At 49.6% G+C, this 17,561-nt stretch overlaps 2 protein-coding genes across 3 annotated transcripts in view; one reads left to right on the top strand and one right to left on the bottom strand.

Moving 5' to 3' along the window:
- Window positions 1–4,202: 4,202 nt before the first annotated feature.
- TNNC1 (troponin C1, slow skeletal and cardiac type) lies at window positions 4,203–7,321 on the bottom strand. Its single transcript, XM_012804922.2, has 6 exons — window positions 7,298–7,321; window positions 5,547–5,577; window positions 5,166–5,312; window positions 4,805–4,919; window positions 4,465–4,601; window positions 4,203–4,386 (listed from the first exon to the last, which is right to left on the bottom strand). Exons 1-6 carry the CDS (start codon window positions 7,319–7,321, stop codon window positions 4,355–4,357), a joined length of 486 nt encoding a protein of 161 aa, XP_012660376.1. The 3' UTR covers window positions 4,203–4,354.
- A 2,411-nt stretch (window positions 7,322–9,732) lies between these two features.
- Window positions 9,733–17,561, top strand: part of NISCH (nischarin) — a 39,318-nt gene continuing 31,489 nt past the window's right edge. For both annotated transcript variants that reach the window (XM_003789487.3, XM_012804951.2), the window contains exons 1-3: window positions 9,733–9,959; window positions 12,486–12,569; window positions 13,286–13,468. In XM_003789487.3, coding sequence (XP_003789535.2) covers window positions 9,864–9,959; window positions 12,486–12,569; window positions 13,286–13,468 — 363 coding nt within the window. In that variant the 5' untranslated portion in view covers window positions 9,733–9,863. The remainder of the gene's footprint in view (window positions 9,960–12,485; window positions 12,570–13,285; window positions 13,469–17,561) is intronic.

The raw sequence follows: 17,561 nt of genomic DNA on the forward strand, positions 1-17,561 counted from the left end.
CTTCCCCCAAATGTCATTGAAAAAAACAGATATTAGGACAATTTCATGTGTGCCCCACCTACTTGCAGAGGGTGAGCCTTCCAGTCAGCCTTTTCCATGACTCCTGCCCACTCCCAACCCTCCCACAGGTCCTCGGGAACTTCCACCTGCAAGTAGGGCCATCCGTCTCCTCTACCTCTCCAGTGGCCTGTCCCCTGTCCCCCCCCCAGCTAATGGAGGGAGAGCCAGGAAGTAGGCAGGCCTTCCTTCCCCTGCTTGCCCTTCCTGATAGCCTTCACTCTCCCCAACCCAGGCACATGTGGCCCTAGCCTGAGACAGCACCTCTCTGTAGCTGGCCCTGCCCCTCTCCTGGTCCTTCACAGAGGGCTTAACCCCCTACCACTTCCCCCCCCCCTCAGGTGTTTAGGTGCCCCAGGCATCTTGTATCCTTATCCTCCTCACTGCCAGTCACCACTTATTCCGCCCCCCACCCCACCCCACCCCCACACACCTTAGCCATCCACCCTCCAGGTCACCACCAGCAAAGACTTGATCTTGTGCACGTCTATTTGGAATACCACTTTCTCTACACACCACTGTCTGTGCCTCAGTACTCCACAGCCATAACCTTCACTCATGGAGACCTGCCTACCTGCCCCTCATTGCCTCAAGCCCCCTTTTCTCTCTGCTCATTTTGGATCCAAGGCCAGAGCTAGAACCAGGGCCTTGCAAACACTACTTGGGCCCATAACCGCTGGCCTGCTACAGTGCTGCCCTGCATCTTGCAATGCCTATTTCACACTTCACTGGGTTGTTATCATTAGCATTTAAGCCCTTCCTTTACCCCCTCCTTAAACAAGCTTCCCTGGACCCCATATTGCCTCTCTGCTCCAGCCATTTCTCTGCTTCCTGGGTGGCCCACACATGCCCTTTCCCTGGTATCCCAGTTCCTCCTCCACTGCTCCACTGGGATTCTCCCTTCTAGGGGACCAAGCCTCAGGGGCTGCAGGCTTCCAAACCCAGGAGCAGAACTAGGGATCATCAGCTGTCATACATGCTTCCTTCTTTCCCTCCTGGCCTCCAGAGCCCTCTTCCACCCCACTGGCCATACCTCCTCCCTCTTGACTGCCCATGTGGGTTGCCACCTCTCCCTGCAGACTCTCCCTGGGGGCCCTGTTTGTGATAAGGGCTGAGAAAAGGCTTTTTACCCTCATGACACTTATGTTCACAGCTGTCCCTCTGCCCTCTCCCTTAGCTTCAGGCTGGCTTTGACCTTCCTGTCAACATGTTTCAGAGGCATCTCAACTTTGACACAGACAGAAAACTCTATCTTTCCTATTATCATCCCTTCAAAAATGCATTCCCTGAATCTAGTCTTGAGGAAACACCAGATACACCCAAAGTGAGTGAGATTTCACAGAATAGCTGGCCTGTGCTCTTCAAACGTGTCATCCTGAAAGATGAGGAAAGACTGAGTAATTGTCACAGGATGGTGGAGAGTAGGAAACAGGTGATTAGATCACACTAATGTGAACTTGAACTGACTCCTGTTCCAGGAAAAGGCCTTTAGGAGGGAACTAACCACGCTTCACTAAGTGCAGAAGATGAATGAATTAGCAGTGTTGGGTCAAAGTTAATTTCCTGGGTTTGATCATTGTCCTGTGGTTATTTAAAATGTTAACATTTGGGGCTGGGTGCAGTTGCTCATGCCTGTAATCCTAGCACTTTGGGAGGCTGAAGCAGGTGGCTCATCTGAGCTCAGGAGTTCGAGACCAGCCTGAGCAAGAGTGAGACACCTGTCTCTAAAAAATAGCTGGATGTTGTGGTGGATGCTTGTAGTTCCAGCTACTCAGGAGGCTGCAGGATCACTTGAGCCCAAGAGTTTGAGGTTATTGTGAGCTATGACACCATGGCACTCTACCTAGGGTAAGAAAGTGAGACTCTTGTCTCAAAAAAAAAACAAAAAACATACACACACACACACACACATTTGGGGAAGCCAGTAACACATGGGAATTCTTTTTTTCTTTTTTTTTTGGTCTTGTACAAATGGGAATTCTTATACTATTTTTGTAACATTTTTGCAAGTCTAAAATTTCAAAATGGAAGAAAACTAAAAACCACTAAAATAAAAGTAAGCTTTACTTTCTAGTAAGTTTACTTTACTTTCCTACTTCCCCTAGGCTTTCATATCTCATGAAATGACAGTTTGGCCAAAAATCTAAGGTTTGTCTTTGACTCCCTACATTCTCACCCCTCACATTCAAGCCTGCAGCAAGTTCTGCCTATTATAGTCCCAAAATGTGCCCCAAATCCATGCACAACCCCACTCCTCTCTCTTCAGCTTCTCACTGTGCAAAGAGCCACCAGGCCTTCTCACCCAGAACCATTCCCTGTCTGGAGTCAGCTCCTGGCTCCCCCATAAGCCCCGACAGCATCTCCCCTGACATGGACTGGCCTTGCAGGGCCTGGCACTGCCCACCACCCTTCTGCTCCCAAAACCCTCCTGGTCTTTCCTTACAACCTCCACGGCCAGTCCCCTGCAGTTCCCCAAGGCTTACTTAGTGTCAGTTCCTCCAGGAAGGTTCCCAGAACACTCTGTTCCATGGGCCCACCATACCTCTACAATTTCCATTCCAACCCCATGCTAGTTTCCTCCCTGCACTCACGTTCTTAAGAGTCCATGAGATTGGCTTGACACCTGTAACTCAGCAGCTAAGGGCACCAGCCACATACACCAGAGCTGGAGGGTTCGAATCCAGCTCAGGCCTGGCAAACACAAATAGCAATGACATCTACAACCAAAATATAGCCAGGCATTTTGGCAGGTACCTGTAGTCCCAGCTACTTGTGAGGCTAAGGCAAGAGAATCACTTAAGCCCAAGAGTTGGAGGTTGGGCTTAAGCCCCACCCCACCCCCCAAAACAGAGTCCATGAGATTAGGGACTGGGCCTCAATCTGGCCTCACTTTACAGGCTCTACCTGTAACCCTATACTGAGCATATGGTAGGTATGTGAATAAACCATTGAATGGTGCACTGGTTTGCAATGTCATCCACTGTAGTCCTTCCTTCACTCCTGGATATCATCCTTCTGGGTCACTCTGGGTCTCTTTATAGGTTCCTGAGTTCTCCAGCTCTCCAGGGAGGTCTGAGGGGACTCCTCTTCCTTCAGGACTCTCCAGGCACCAGGAAGCTTCTGCCAGCTCCAGCCTCTACCAGAGGCATCTCTAGAATTTCAAGACTATCTCCAGAATGCTGGGCCTGTCTGAGGAATGCCAAGGCTGGGGCACAGATGCAGGGGCTGGAGGATGGCTTGGCGGAACAAGGACAACTGTTGGTATTCTGGCTGGAGCCTGGGTGCCTATGGCAGCTGTCCTTCCTACAAGTGTCACCGCTGACACCTCCACTTCCTTGCCTCCTTTAACCCCCACTCCAAGGCAGCATCATTGTTCTGGCTGGGGCTCTGGATTGGGTGCCTCTATTAAGCTGAGAGATACCAGAACTTGGGCCTCCTCTATTCCCTGTCAGGGAGGGAGTCTGGGTTGCTGGGGTTGAGCCTCTGAGGTTCACAGGAACTAGAAATTAGGCACATTTGGACCTGGCCCATGTGACAGAGCCCTTGGCTGGAAGCCAGGTGGCTCATCTCTCCCTGAGACTCACCAGATGCCCCAACAGGTCCCTGCACCTCTCTGGGCCATGGAGTCCTCACCGGTTTCACAGAAGAGATATAGAGCAGACTAAATAGCCCTCAGTCCCTGGGAGTCAATGCTGCTGGCAGGAAATGTAGGTAAGGAGACAGGTGGACCAGTGCTGGGACCTGCTGGGCCCTCACAGGGCTCAGCTCCACTCCAGAGCTGAGAGGAAGTAGGCATTGCTGTGCCAGGGACACCCAGGACCTACCCTTAAACCACAGCTAACTACTCTCTCCAAGCAGAGGACCCTAGGCTGTCACACGGGCTGACCAAAACAGCAGCTCAAAGGAAATGCCTCAAAATGCAGGTCTGGGGCCACCTCAGACTCTAGATGCTGAATGGAGATGGAGCCGGGACATCAGCAGTTATAGAAAACAGTCTGCAGGACATGCAGTGTGGCAGTCACTGAGCTAATCTAAACCTTCCTGCAGATGGTGGTGTGGAGCAGTGGTCAAGCACAGGCCTTGCACCAGCCTGCCTGGGGTGGGGAAGGAAACAGCAGTCAGCAGGAGCACAGACACCAGGCCTCCAGGGAGCAAGGCTTTATTTGCATTCTCCAGGACAAGGCTGGGAGGAAGTTAGGAAGAGCCAGGGGTTGAGGCCATGCACAGGCCTCAGCTCACCACCCAGGCCTGGCTGAAGTTGGAAGGTGGGCATGGGAAGCTCTGGCAAGGTGACTATCTACTCCACACCCTTCATGAACTCCAGGAACTCTGTGGAGAGAGGGGCAGCCATAGGTCAGAGGCTGTGGCTGGGCAGGGCACAAAGGATAAAGATATCCAACTACTCACCGTCATAGTCGATGCGGCCATCATTGTTCTTGTCTCCATCCTTCATGAGCTCCTCGATGTCGTCCTCTGTGATGGTCTCGCCTGTAGCCTGCAGCATCATCTTTAGCTCATCGAGGTCAATGTAGCCATCAGCATTTCTGTGGGGAGGGTGAAGGGGGCCTCAGAACCCAGGCTAGGGCCGGGGGAGGGGAAAACATGACCCTAGCAGGAACACACTCTCCCCTATCACACAGGACTGGAAACAGGCCACAGGATTGCTAGATCTAGAATCAGATAGCCCCTCTTTCCCAGTCCTACTTGGGTCAGGATCAGGGTCAGAGGTAAGGGATCACCTGCTCACTTGTCAAACATTCGGAAGAGGTCAGAAAGCTCCTCCTCAGACTTCCCTTTGCTGTCATCCTTCATGCACCGAACCATCATGACCAGGAACTCATCAAAGTCCACTGTACCACTGCCTGGGGGATGGTAGCACAGCCATGAGAAATGTCCTGGTTAGAACCATGGGTAGTCCCTTGGATGCAAAACCCCTGTGTTCTCACTGCACCCTCACACCACCTCTGTGAGGTTTGTGTGGTCATTATGCCCATTTTATAGATGAGGCAACCAAGGCTCAAAGAGGCAAAATAGCTCCTGCCTAAACAAAGCCAGGATGCAGGCCCGGGCTTTATACACCTGGAGCCTGGGGGTGCAGAGGGGCTCACCATCCTCATCCACTTCATCGATCATCTCCTGTAGCTCCTCTGGCGTAGGGTTCTGGCCCAGCATCCTCATCACCTTGCCCAGTTCCTTGGTGCTGATGCAGCCATCCTCAGCGCCCAGCACAAAGATGTCAAAGGCTGCCTTGAACTCTGTGTCCAATGGCAGGAGTGGGGGCAGAACAGCCAAGACTCAGCAGACAGAATCCTGGGAGGCCAGATCCCTGGGGCACCTGTCCAACTGCCCACCCCCTTCAAGACCTCTCTGAGGTCACAGTGAGAGGGACCAGCCTTTGATCTCCAGTCTGAGAGCCTCTTCTGGTAAGGGGTCACCATGTTCCCCAGCCTTAACCTGCTGACACTCCCATGTGTGAAGGGAGAACTCACCATTTTTCTGCTCTTCTGTCAGCTGTTCTACCTAGAGGAGAAAAGGGTCTCAGGACTCAAACTCAAACATAGCTGCTGTCAAGGAAACCAACCCATTCCACAGGTGGGAAGACTGAAGCAAGGGGATGCAGGCAACTCCCAGGTCACAGAGCAGAGGCCTTAGTCCTCTCTCCCTGCCCTCAAAGCCCTGAGGTGACCCAGCTGACCTCACTAAGGCTGAGTTCAGGGCCAGAGTGACAGCTGGGCACCTCCTTCAGGCTCAAGGTGACCCTGAGTAACAATAGTCAGTGACCACTCAATGTCCTTTTGGCCCTCCTCAGGAAACCTAAGCTGGGTGGCCTGAGGGACAGCTGTCCCTCAGGTGGGGACAATAAAACCAGTGTGGGGGTGGACAAGCCATCTACTGTAACCCGAGCAGTGTGGTCACTGGACTATTTTTAACAAGGGACAAAGTTAAACCTGGTGATTGTTCTGGAGACTTGGGCATGCAGTGGGTGGGGCAGTGTTATCTAGTCCCCCTGGCCTGCTGGTGCTTCATCAAGAGCCAAAATTAGCCCCCAGCCCCGCCAGGCCTTGTATGGGCACTGGTGGAGGGCTGCCCCCACTCCAGCTGCCGGGACTTCTGCAGGATAAGCAGGGGCACTCCTGGAGTAGCTGTAGCCTTTCCCTGCTCAGGAGTGGGGCTGCATTCTGGAGGCTGAGAGAGGAGATCCCCCAGGGACAGCTGTCTATGCCATGATATCTTTGTCTTTGGGAGAGCAGGAGGTCAACCCCCCCACCATGGAATACCAACTAAAGTCTCTCAATGCCCCAGGAGGCAAGGACTTGGGATGATCACTCTCCAGCCCTCACTCCCTCACCTTTACCCACAGTTAAACTGCTGAGCCTGCCCAGCACTGCATGGGCTGGGGCACCAGTTCTCTGTTCCTTTGTCCCTGTCTCTCCCTTATGCCAGTCCTTCCCTGCTTCAAATTTTATTTATTTATTTGAGACAGAGTCTCACTTTATTAGAATGCTGTGGTGTCACAGCTCACAGCACCCTCCAACTCCTGGACTTAGGTTATTCTCTTGCCTCAGCCTCCCAAGTAGCTGGGACTGCAGGCACCCGCCACACTACTTTTTGTTGCAGTTTGGCTGGGGCTGGGTTCAAATCTGCCACCCTCAGTATATGGGGTCAGCCCCCTACCCACAGAGCTACAAGGCGCCTCCCGCCTGCTTCAAATTTTAAAGCCCCTTCCCCAGCCTACCATTCAGACTCTGCATCCCCCTCCTCATATCTCCTTTCACCCTCTAAAGCATCTTTAGCTAGCCAAGGGACTGAAGGGGGTTGGTATGTGTGAGAAGCAGAATGTGAGGGGCAGAAATGACAGGTGGGGACAGAAGACAGGGACTCAGAGAGACAGTTCTGGAGGAACAGAGATGGAAAGAGTTGAGAAAGGCAAAAAGAGCCAGAGACAAATGCAGAGAAATGTGACTGAGAGACAGAGACAGACCATAGACACTGGGAGGAGTAGACGTGATGCTAATAGCAGTGACCTCCTCCCCCACCCACTCTGACAGCTCCTTTCCCCAGGCCCTGGACACCCCACCCTATCTGCACCCTGAAATGCCAGACCCGCCCAAAAGGATGGCCCACGGTGAAGGTACATGGACCTTCTCCTGGGTCCCCACCACTTCCTGGGGTGACCTTGCCCCCTATTCTGAGCCGAGTGAGCTCCCAGTGCCCTGCCCAGGCCCATCCCGTCCCTCACCGCAGCTTTGTAGATGTCATCCATGCTGGTGGTTCACAGGACAGGCTGCTAGGGCTGTCAGGCAGCCCTCGACTTAAATAGCCCTGCCCTGCTGCATTCCCAGCCCAGCCCAGCCCACCCCTGCATGCAGTATCCTCCTCCCCCTCCCCTGGTTCCAGTGATCTCAGGCTGGCCTGAGTCCTATGTGTCTTTTGCCCAAGAAAGGGAGCAGATGAAAGGCTGCAATGACAAGGTTTCTTTCCCTCTGTCCTCCATACTCCTCAAGGGACTCTCTGAAAAGGTTTTATTTATTTATTTATTTATTTATTTTTGAGATAGAGTCTCACTCTGATGCTCCAGGTAGAATGAAGTGGCATGGTTAGAGCTCACTGAAACCTCAAACTCCTGGGCTCAGGCAATCCTTTTGCTTCAGCCTCCTGAATAGCTGGGACTACAACTGTATGCCACTGCACTTGGCTAATTGTTGTTGTTGTTTTGAGACAGTCTCATTTTGTCCCCTCAGTAGAGTGCTGTGGCATCATAGCTCACAGCAACCTCAAACTCTTGGGCTCAAGTGATCCTCTTGCCTCAGCCTCCCAAGTAGCTGGCACTACAGGCGCCCACCACAATGCCCAGCTATTTTTATTTTTTTTTTTATTTATTTACTTTTTTCTTTTCATTTGAGACAGAGTCTCACTATATACCCCTCAGTAGAGTGCCATAGCATCACAGTTCACAGCAACCTCCAACTCTTGGACTTAAGTGATTCTCTTGCCTCAGCCTCCCAAGTAGCCAGGACTACAGGCACCTACCTCAACACCTGGCTATTTTTTGTTGCAGTTGTCATTGTTGGTTAGCTGGCCCGGGCTGGGTTCAAACCTGCCAGCCTTGGTGTATGTCGCCACCACTGCGCTACAGGTGCCAAGCTGCCCAGCTATTTTTAGAATTGAGGTCTGACTCTTGCTCAGGCTGGTCTCGAACTCCTGAGCTCAAGTGATCCACCACCTCAGCCTCCCAGAGTGTTAGGATTACAGGCATGAGTCCCCATGACGGCCCTGGCTAATTTTTTTTATCTTTAGTAGTGATAGGTCTTGCTTTTGATCAGGTGGTCTTGAATTCCTGAGCTCAAGCGATCCTCCCACCTCAGCCTCCCAGAGTGCTAGGATTACATGTATGAGCCACTGTGCCTGGCCTGAAAAGGTTTCTTGAATGAATGAAAACATGAGCCCAGGACATGACAGGGTGATACAAAGTCGTGGGCCCTAGGCAGGCTCTTACACACAGCAGTTCAACTTCCCATCCATCCAGGGAGGTGGGTGCCATACCCCTACTTTCCAGATAGGCAAACTGAGGCTCCAAAGTGTGGTGAGTTGCCTGAGATCTCATTGATTTGGCAGCAGGGGTGGGGTTGGGGTGCAACATGCAGAGAGGCTGGGAGTATAAGGCCCTGCCAAGAGAAGCCCCAAATGCCAAGCTCGCAGCATAGTGCTATGGAATTAGTGAAGGAGGAAGTCACTGACTCACCACAGGACAGGGTGATCTAGAGCTCTTCAGCCAGAGGTGCCATTCCTCAGACCTTCCCTCTCCCCAGGACAACAGTGCCCACTTTAGGTTTGAGTCATCCACAGTCATTCAACAAGCTTTGTGCTTAGAGCAAGAGGGGTGCTTGCCTCATCTGTGCCAGGCTCTCTCCTCACTCATCCTCCAGTTTGGTTACCACCTCCCTCCTCTAGGTCTCAGTCTCCCCCTGGGTTAGGGCTCAGATCCCCAATTCCAGCAATGTATGTAGTTCCTGGATTCAGAGCCAGCCTGTTTCTCCCTTGTTTTTAGCTCTGGCAGGACATTCTGTGAGGTTCTTCTTCCCAATAGCTAGTCCATAACTCTTCCCACCACCTACACCCACTTCATGCACAGGCCCCTCTTGATAAAACACACCAGCTCCCTGCCTTGAGTACTGTAGCTTGCCAAGCACTGCATGAATGAATCCACTTCATTCTCAGGAGACCTAAATGACAGAAAGCTCTGAGTCCCAGAGAGCTTAAGAACTGGCCTGGAATCACCCTGGCCCTGCTTTTCTTTGCAAGTCTTATCTTCTCCTTCAACCCATTCCTGCCCTATAGGGAATGAGCCTAACAGCCAAGTGAGGAGCTATTATAGCCTTTTACCGCTGTAGGAACTGAGGCCAGGCAAAACAAAGACATGCTTTGGTTAGCCCAGGAAGCGCGAGGCTTTCTTCCCTCCCTTGCAGAGGACCGAGGGGTTGAGGATCAAAGCTGTCACAGCCTGGAGGTCCCATTTTTTCCCGGGCTTCATGAGGAATGGCCACCAATGCTACGCAGGTAGGTACGGGTTATACAAGAGTGGCCTTGAGCGGCCTGCGCATGCGCATCGTTCCTGGTTCCTGCCTGTCAATTACGAGCGAGGGGAGGGGCAAGGGAGCGGGCAGGCGACGGGGCCAAGATGGCGGCGCTGCGCACGGCGAGGGCGGGGGGCAGTGGGGACCGGGGGGCGGTGGGACGCTGACCCCGCCCCCTGCTGCTGCCTGTCTGCGCCGGGCGGCGGCGGCACCGGCACCAAAGCCCTGAACATGGCGGCCACCGCGCGCAGCTTTGGTCCGGAGCGGGAAGCCGAGCCGGCCAAGGAGGCTCGCGTCGTGGGCTCCGAGCTCGTGGACACGTACACGGTGTGCTGGGGATGCGGACACCCGAAACGGGGTGGTGGCTGGAACCGGGAGTCCGACTTGGGTGTGGGATTTGGGGAGGGATCGAGCCCCGCAATCGGGAGGAGGGCTCTTGGGATGGGTGAATCTGGGGAAGGGGTTTGGGCATCGCAGGTCCAGAGCTGGGGTTCCCTGCAGGGCCTGGGGAGGAGGTTTGGGAAAAGGGCACGCGATCAAAAAAGGAGGCTCAGGTTGGGAGTGGGATCTAGGTATAAAAATGGGTCTGGGCAGGAGAGAGTGCCTAAATCAGGTGAAACCCCTCTAGATCCTCTAGGTAAGGAAGGGGCACCGACCTGGGAGACCGTGACAGGGGGTCTGGGAGGAGAGGGATGAGGAGAGGGTCTCTAATGGATGGAATCAGGGGAAAGGGTCTGACCCCACAGGCTTTGAAGGGGAGGAAGAGGTACCCTTATGGAGGATCCTGGGGTCGTGGATGAAATCTTCTCTGAGAAGTGCGGGAAGGATCTGGATCGCGATGGGAGACAAGAATGGAAGAGGGGTGGTGTCCAGCCTTGGCGAAATGAGGAGGGATGGTCTCAGGGCTGAAAGGCCCTTAGGAACGTGAGAGGGCTTTGTGGCTTTGGGCTGTGGAGGCGAGGTGGGGCAATAAGCCGCCCACATATTCTTCAAGGCTATGGGGGAGACAGTGGACAGAAAAGCGGGGGTACCTCCTATCTGTAAGGGGGTCGGAGCGGAAGCCCTTTAGAGTCTGGATGGGGTTGGATGCAAGGCCTATGAGCTGGTGGGCTGCACAGCAAAAACTAGCCCTGGGGTAGGGGCACATTGAGCTTCCCCCCAGCCTCCTGTCCTTTGTTCCCACAGGGCAGAGAGTGGGTGGGGGCCTTGGCCCAGCCTGCGCACCACCCCCGATGTCCCTCATCCTAATCACCTGAGGGCTTTATCTCAGGTGCTTTTCTCCTTTCCTGGGGGTAGGGGAGGGAAACCTCATGGAAGAAAAGAGAGGGTAGGGGCGGATCCTGGAGCAGCAGGCCAGCCCTGGAGAAATGGCTGCTCCTTAGGGCTGGAGCTGCTTGCCGCAAAGAAGGGAGGGACATCAAGGGGCCTGGTCCAGGTGAGGGGCGAGGTCTCTGAGCTGATGGCTGGCCATCACCCAGGGGCTGCATTCAGCTACAAAATCACCTTCAGAAAGCTCCCTTATTTGGGGCTTAGTCCCTTCTCTGAATGTGTGAGGAGGGAGTGGTGATCCAGGTTGACCCTCCCATCATCAGTCTTTGGGTATGCCAAGTAGGATATTATGAACAAACCTACCTTTTGGACACTGACTACATGTCAGGCCCTGTACAAAGCATTTTACATGCATTACCTTGCTTGATCCTTAAACCTATCAGATTTTAAGATGGTAGAATGGAGGCTCAAAGGGAACTTAGGCTCCCAGTTACTTACATAAATGACACATAAGCCACAGCCAGGAAATGACAAAACTAGGTTTTGAACTTAGTTCTTCCTTAGCTTCTGGGCCAGTTGCCTCCTGTTAAGGTACCAAGAAGCTGTCTTCTTTTGGCTTCTTGGGGCTGTGCCTCCTGGGTCAGCAGTAGCAATCACAGCCAGGAACTAGTTGAAGGGGTAGGAAAAGGACTCGCTTCCAGGGTGTAATCAGGGTACCTGGAAAAAAGTACAACAGAGGAGCTGGTCAGGCTAGACATGGCCCTGCTCTGCCTCCCTTGGAAGGTGTGACCTTGCCTGCTGCACAGGTTGGGATTTTAATACCTGAAGGCAGAAGGTAAAAAACTAAAGAGGACTCCCCCGTAGTACAGTGGTTACAGCGCCAGCCACATACACAGAAGTTGGCAGGTTCAAACCTGCTCCTGGCTAGCTAACCAACAATGACAACTGCAACAAAAAATCACTGGTCATTGTGGCAGACACCTGTAGTCTCTGTTGCTTGGGAGGCTGAGGCAGGAGAATAGCTTGAGCCCAAGAGTTTGAGGTTGCTGTGAGCTGTGACAGAATGGTACTCTACGAGACTCTGTTAAAAAAAAAAAACACTAAAGAGGTGGCTTTTTGTCATAGTCACCTTTTCCATTTCTTTCTTTCTTTCTTTCTTTTTTTTTTTTTTTGAGACAAAGTCTCACTATGTCGCCCTTGGTAGAAGCTGTGGCATCACAGCTCACAGCAAACTCCAACTCTTGCTTCAGCCTCCCAAGTAGCTGGGAGTACAGACACCCACCATAACACCTGACTGTTTTTTTTTGTTGCAGTTGTCATTGTTGTTTAGCTGACCTGGGCCAGGTTTGAACCTGCCAGCCTGGGTGTATGCAGCCGGCACTGTAACCACTATGCCAAGCCAACTTTTCCTTTTCTTATTGATGCATAGAGCCATGGTCAGATGCAGAGGCTGGTGGGCTAGGACAGCTGACTTTGGCCATTTGGTGGGGATCTGAGTACCCTGTAGCTATTGCTATGGGAGAGGAGACTCCTTGTTGCTGGCTGACTCCCTTGCCACAAGGGTTGTTGGTTTTCCCCTTTTAGGTTTACATCATCCAGGTCACTGATGGCAGCCATGAGTGGACAGTCAAGCACCGCTATAGTGACTTCCATGAACTGCATGAAAAGGTAACCCTAAAGAGGTGGGAGCCTGTGTGTCAGGGCTGGGGGCTTTAGACCACATTCCCACTGTGCCATACATTAGATTTAGGACAAAACAGGCTCCATGCCTAGAGTTCACTTCTTTCCTAAACTAGTTTATTAATGTAACTGCATTCATTAACATAGCATGAGAATGCTAGCATTGACCCTGTCTAAGACATCTGCAAGGAGCATATTTGAATTTCTGTTTGAAGATTGCCAATCCTAGCTTGGATATGAGATGCCAGAACAGTTTCCTGGGGAGGGGACAGGTTTGAACTTGTTCTACCTAACTACAGCTATTCGAGAGCTTGCACTTTAATATCTGGGCTGTGATTCCATTTCTTTCCTTGTTTTTGGAGAGTACCGTCTATCTCTGGGCGATTTGCATTGTGAGTGTTTTAAAGATAAACCACTGCCCTGGTTGGTTTTCATTCTGGTTTGGAAAAGATGCCTCTAAAGTCTCCAGATTTTCCAGAATTTTCCAGAATACAATTCCTCGTCTGGAATTGTATTGGTATTTCTAATACTAATTGAATTTGAAGAGGCCAAATCCCAGGTGTACTAATTTGATCACTGATCCTGGTATTGCTGCCTAGAGGGGGCTGTGGAAATCGTGAGGAATGCTATCGCTCAGACTGCTTGGTCTTACGCAGGCACAGACTGCCTTGGTCTGTGGTTGACGTGCTTGTGTTTCCTTACAGCTCGTTGCAGAGAAAAAGATTGATAAAAATCTGCTTCCACCTAAAAAGATAATCGGGAAAAACTCAAGAAGTTTGGTGGAGAAGAGGGAGAAGGATCTGGAGGTCTATCTCCAGACACTCCTGGCTGCCTTCCCTGGTGTGGCCCCCAGAGTACTGGCCCACTTCTTGCATTTTCACTTCTACGTAAGTTCTTCATGGGGTTTTCGCCTTTGCTACAAACTCCCAACTGCCAGAGCTTGAAGCAGCAAACTATTATAGACCTCAGTTTTGAGGAGAGGTGGCTGGAGTTTGACCCTAGGTTAGAAGGTGGAGGAATACCACCCCTGTTAGGGATAAGCTGTGAGCAGAAGCACATTCATTGACAGATTTGCCTTAAATTAGACTGACTATGGCCACAGAAATGTTTTCCTCCAATGAAAGGCATTTTGTTGCAGCTAGGTTTCCATACAAATGGATAAGAATGGATTAGAAACAGCTGACACCTGGCATAGGCTATTATCAAGTTGTTGGTTCACAGCTAGAGACTAAGGGATGTAATGGTGGGATATTATCATCTGGGGGCACATTTCCAGGGTCCACACTGCCCAGGTGCTGAGACTGAGGGTAGACACCTTCCTCTGATGGGAGAGTATCTCATAGAGCAGCTCTGCGCTCCCTTCTGGGAGACAACTATCATGGGCTGCTGGTGACAGGATGTGTTATCAGACTTCAAGAGGGGCAGTTGAGCAGTGTGAAACCAAAATATTAAATAGCAATTCCACTTATGAGAATTTATTCTGACAACAAATAGCTGCAGAACAGATACGTGAACACAGGTGGTCATTTAGGATTGTAACATGATACCTAAGACGATCCAGAAGTCCAGTAGGAAGAGGTTTAGTCATACCATTGCATATTGTACTGCTGGGAAATGAGGGGATAGCTGTGGATTTGTTAACATGGGAAAATAAGTATATTATATGAAAAGAGTAGGTCGTAAAACACTATGTAGACTCTGGTCCCATTATCGTAAGCAAAATGTATGTGTGTGTTTGTCTAGGAAACTTGTAGGCTTACACCGAAATGCTGGGATTGGTTTTCTCTGGGTGATAGATTTTCAGATAATTTATATTTAATTGTTTTCCCTTAATGTGATGAAGATAGGAAAGACTCCATTCTTGTTTTAGGCTCACCTTTTTAGGAAGGGACCTATGGGTTGCAGTCTTAAAGGCCCAGCTATATTTAAGATACAATTTTCTTGAAGTCTTTTTACAGTAAGACAGCTGAACCTTTCTTGGAGCACTGAATAGAGCCTGGAAATTTGATGATAGTGCTAGCATTGGGCCACTAAACTTGAAGGAACCATGTGAAAAAATGGGTGGCATTTATAGATGGAGTCTGTATATTTGTTTTGAATTTTATTTAGCATATACCAGCAAGTATGTAGTTAACATTTCCTGTTGTAACATTTTTACATTTTCTTATTTGAGAAAAAATTTGCATTCCTTATGCAAGTCTTTGAGATAAACTTTACTGGTTAGTATTTTAAGAAGTACTGCATTTTAAGAAAGCTTTGATTAGCCATTTAAGGATGAAACAGGATAAGCAGCCCTTTGAAAATATAAATTGCTTAAGAACTATGGGTTTGAGGAGAGCAGCTGGCTGCCTGGGGTTTGTCCAACTCTGAGCATGGAAGGGCCTGGACTGCCTTTTTTTTTGAGACAGGGTCTCTGGTACACAAGAATGCAGTGGCAGTGGCCTGATCATAGCTCACTGTAGCCTTGAAATTCTGGGCTCATGCAGTCTTCCCACCTCCCCTGGGACTACAAGCATGCACCACCATGCCTACCTAATTTCTTAATTTTTTGTACAGGTGAAGTTTCCCTGTGTTGCCCAGGCTGGTCTCAAAACTCCTGGCCTCAAATGATCTTCCCATCTGGGCCTCCCAAGATGCTGGGATTATAGGCATGAACCACCATGCCCAGCCTCTACCATTCTTTTGAGACTGGTTTGTTTGAGATGGGTCCAGAGCCAGCTACATCCCTAGTTCTGGTTAGAGGCTTGCTCTACTACTTGAAGCAATTTGGACATATTTGTTGTCACTGTTGTCAACAGTTATATAAATTCAAGGATTTTAAATTGTTTGTTTTTTAATTTTAAACAGTCATCAGGAAGACAAGGATTTATTTTTTTATTTTTTTTGAGACAGAGTCTCAAGCTCTCGCCCTGGGTAGAGTGCTGTGGCATCACAGTTCACAGCAACGTCTAACTCCTGGGCTTAAGCGATTCTCTTGCCTCAGCCTCCCGAGTAGCTGGGACTACAGGCAACTGCCACAATACCCGACTATTTTTTAGTTGTAGTTGTCATTGTTATTTGGCAGGCCCGGGCTGGATTCAAACCCGCCAGCTCAGCTGTATGTTCCTGGTGTCTTAGCTTCTTGAGCTACAGGCGCCGAGCTGGAAGACAAGGATTTAAAATAGTAATTGGACCCATAATTAGATTATACCAGGGTTTCTCAACTATGGCACTGCTAATATTTTGGACTTAATGATCTTTTGCTGCAAGGGACTGTCCTGTGCGGGTTGTTCAGCAGCATCCCGGCCTCTACTCACTAGATGCTGGAGCATTTCTCAATCTAGCTGCAGCATCTAAAAATGTCTTCAGACATTGCCAAATGTCCTTTGGGTACTTGCCCAAAGTTGAGAATTAGTGGATTGATCATCATTTGGATTTGAACAAATAGGGCCTAAAAGATCTGTCAGCCTTTTCCCTAGGCTGGGAGATCTTAAGGGAATATTTCTCTTAACCTTTATAGACTCTGTAGACTCATCAGTGTCCTCCCTGAAATTGTTTCAATATATTCCACCTCTGGTATTGCTGACATCGGATAGGAAACCCTATTTGTCTTTGCTGTGGATTGCTTTTAATTGAGATATAATTCACATACCATAAAATTAATGCTTTTAAAGTACACAATTAAGTAGTTTTTAGTATATTCACAAAGGTATGACTAAGTAATAATATATCATTTGGATGTACCACATTGAGTTTTTGAGTTTTTTGTTTGTTTGTTTGTTTGTTTGGTTTTTAGAGACAGAGTTTTACTTTGTAGCCCTTGGTAGAGTGCTGTGGTGTCACAGCAACCTCCAGCTCTTGGACTTAAGCGATTCTCTTACTTCAGCCTCCTGAGTAGCTGGGATGACAGATGCCCAGCACAATGCCCGGCTATTTTTTGTTGCAGTTTGGCTGGGGCCAGGTTTGAACCTGCCACCCTCAGTATATGGGGCCAGCGCCCTACTCACCGAGCCACAGGCACCTCACTTTGTCACCTTGGGTAGAGTGTCACGGCATCATAACTCACAGCAACCTTAAACTCTTAGGCTCAAGTGATTCTCTTGCCTCAGTCTCCCACGTAGCTGGGACTACAAGTGCCCACCATAACACCCAACTAATTTTTCTATTTTAGTAGAGAATGGGGTCTTATTCTTGCTCAGGCTGGTCTTGAACTCTTGAGCTCAAGCAATCCACCTGCCTTGGCTTCCCATAGTGCCAGGATTACAGGTGTGAGCAACTATATCCAGCCCATATTATGTTTATCCGTTATCAGTTGATGGGCTTTTGGGAATAGTGCTGCTATGAACATTTGTGTGTACATTTTTGTGTGAACTTAGAGTTTCATTTTTGTTGGTTATATACCCCGAAGTGAAAGCTGGGTAATACGATAACTCCATGTTTGACTTTTTGAAGAACTGTCAAAATGTTTTCCGAAATTACTATACCATTTTATATTTCCATCAATAATGTATTGGTTATAATTTTCCCACGTCCTTGCTAACACTTTTCTTGTCTGTTTTTTTTCATTGTAGATGACCTGTGGGTGTGAAGTAGTATTTCGTTATGATTTTGAGTACATTTCCCTAATGACTACTGATGTTGTGCCTCTTCCCATATGTTTATTGGCCATTTGTGTGTCTTTGGAAAAAATGTTTTCAATCCTTTGTCCTTTAAAAAATTGGCTTGTCTTTTTGTTGTTGAACTGTAAGAGTTTTTCATATATCTGGGATACTGGACCCTTATTTGTAAATAATTCTTTTTTTTTTTTAATTGAATTTTATTTTTTGTTGTTATTGTGGTAGTTTTGGCCAGGGCTAGGTTTGAACCCACCACCCTCGGTATATGGGACTGGCGCCCTACTCCCTGAGCCACAGGTGCCACACCTGTAAATAATTCTTATCATTTTCATGACAGTGTCCTTTGAAACCCCAAAGTTTTAGTTTTGGTGTGTTTTTTTTTTTT

This window comes from Otolemur garnettii, unplaced genomic scaffold, assembly GCF_000181295.1.
Source record: "Otolemur garnettii isolate 467f Iridium unplaced genomic scaffold, OtoGar3 scaffold00032, whole genome shotgun sequence".
Lineage (NCBI taxonomy): Eukaryota > Metazoa > Chordata > Mammalia > Primates > Galagidae > Otolemur > Otolemur garnettii.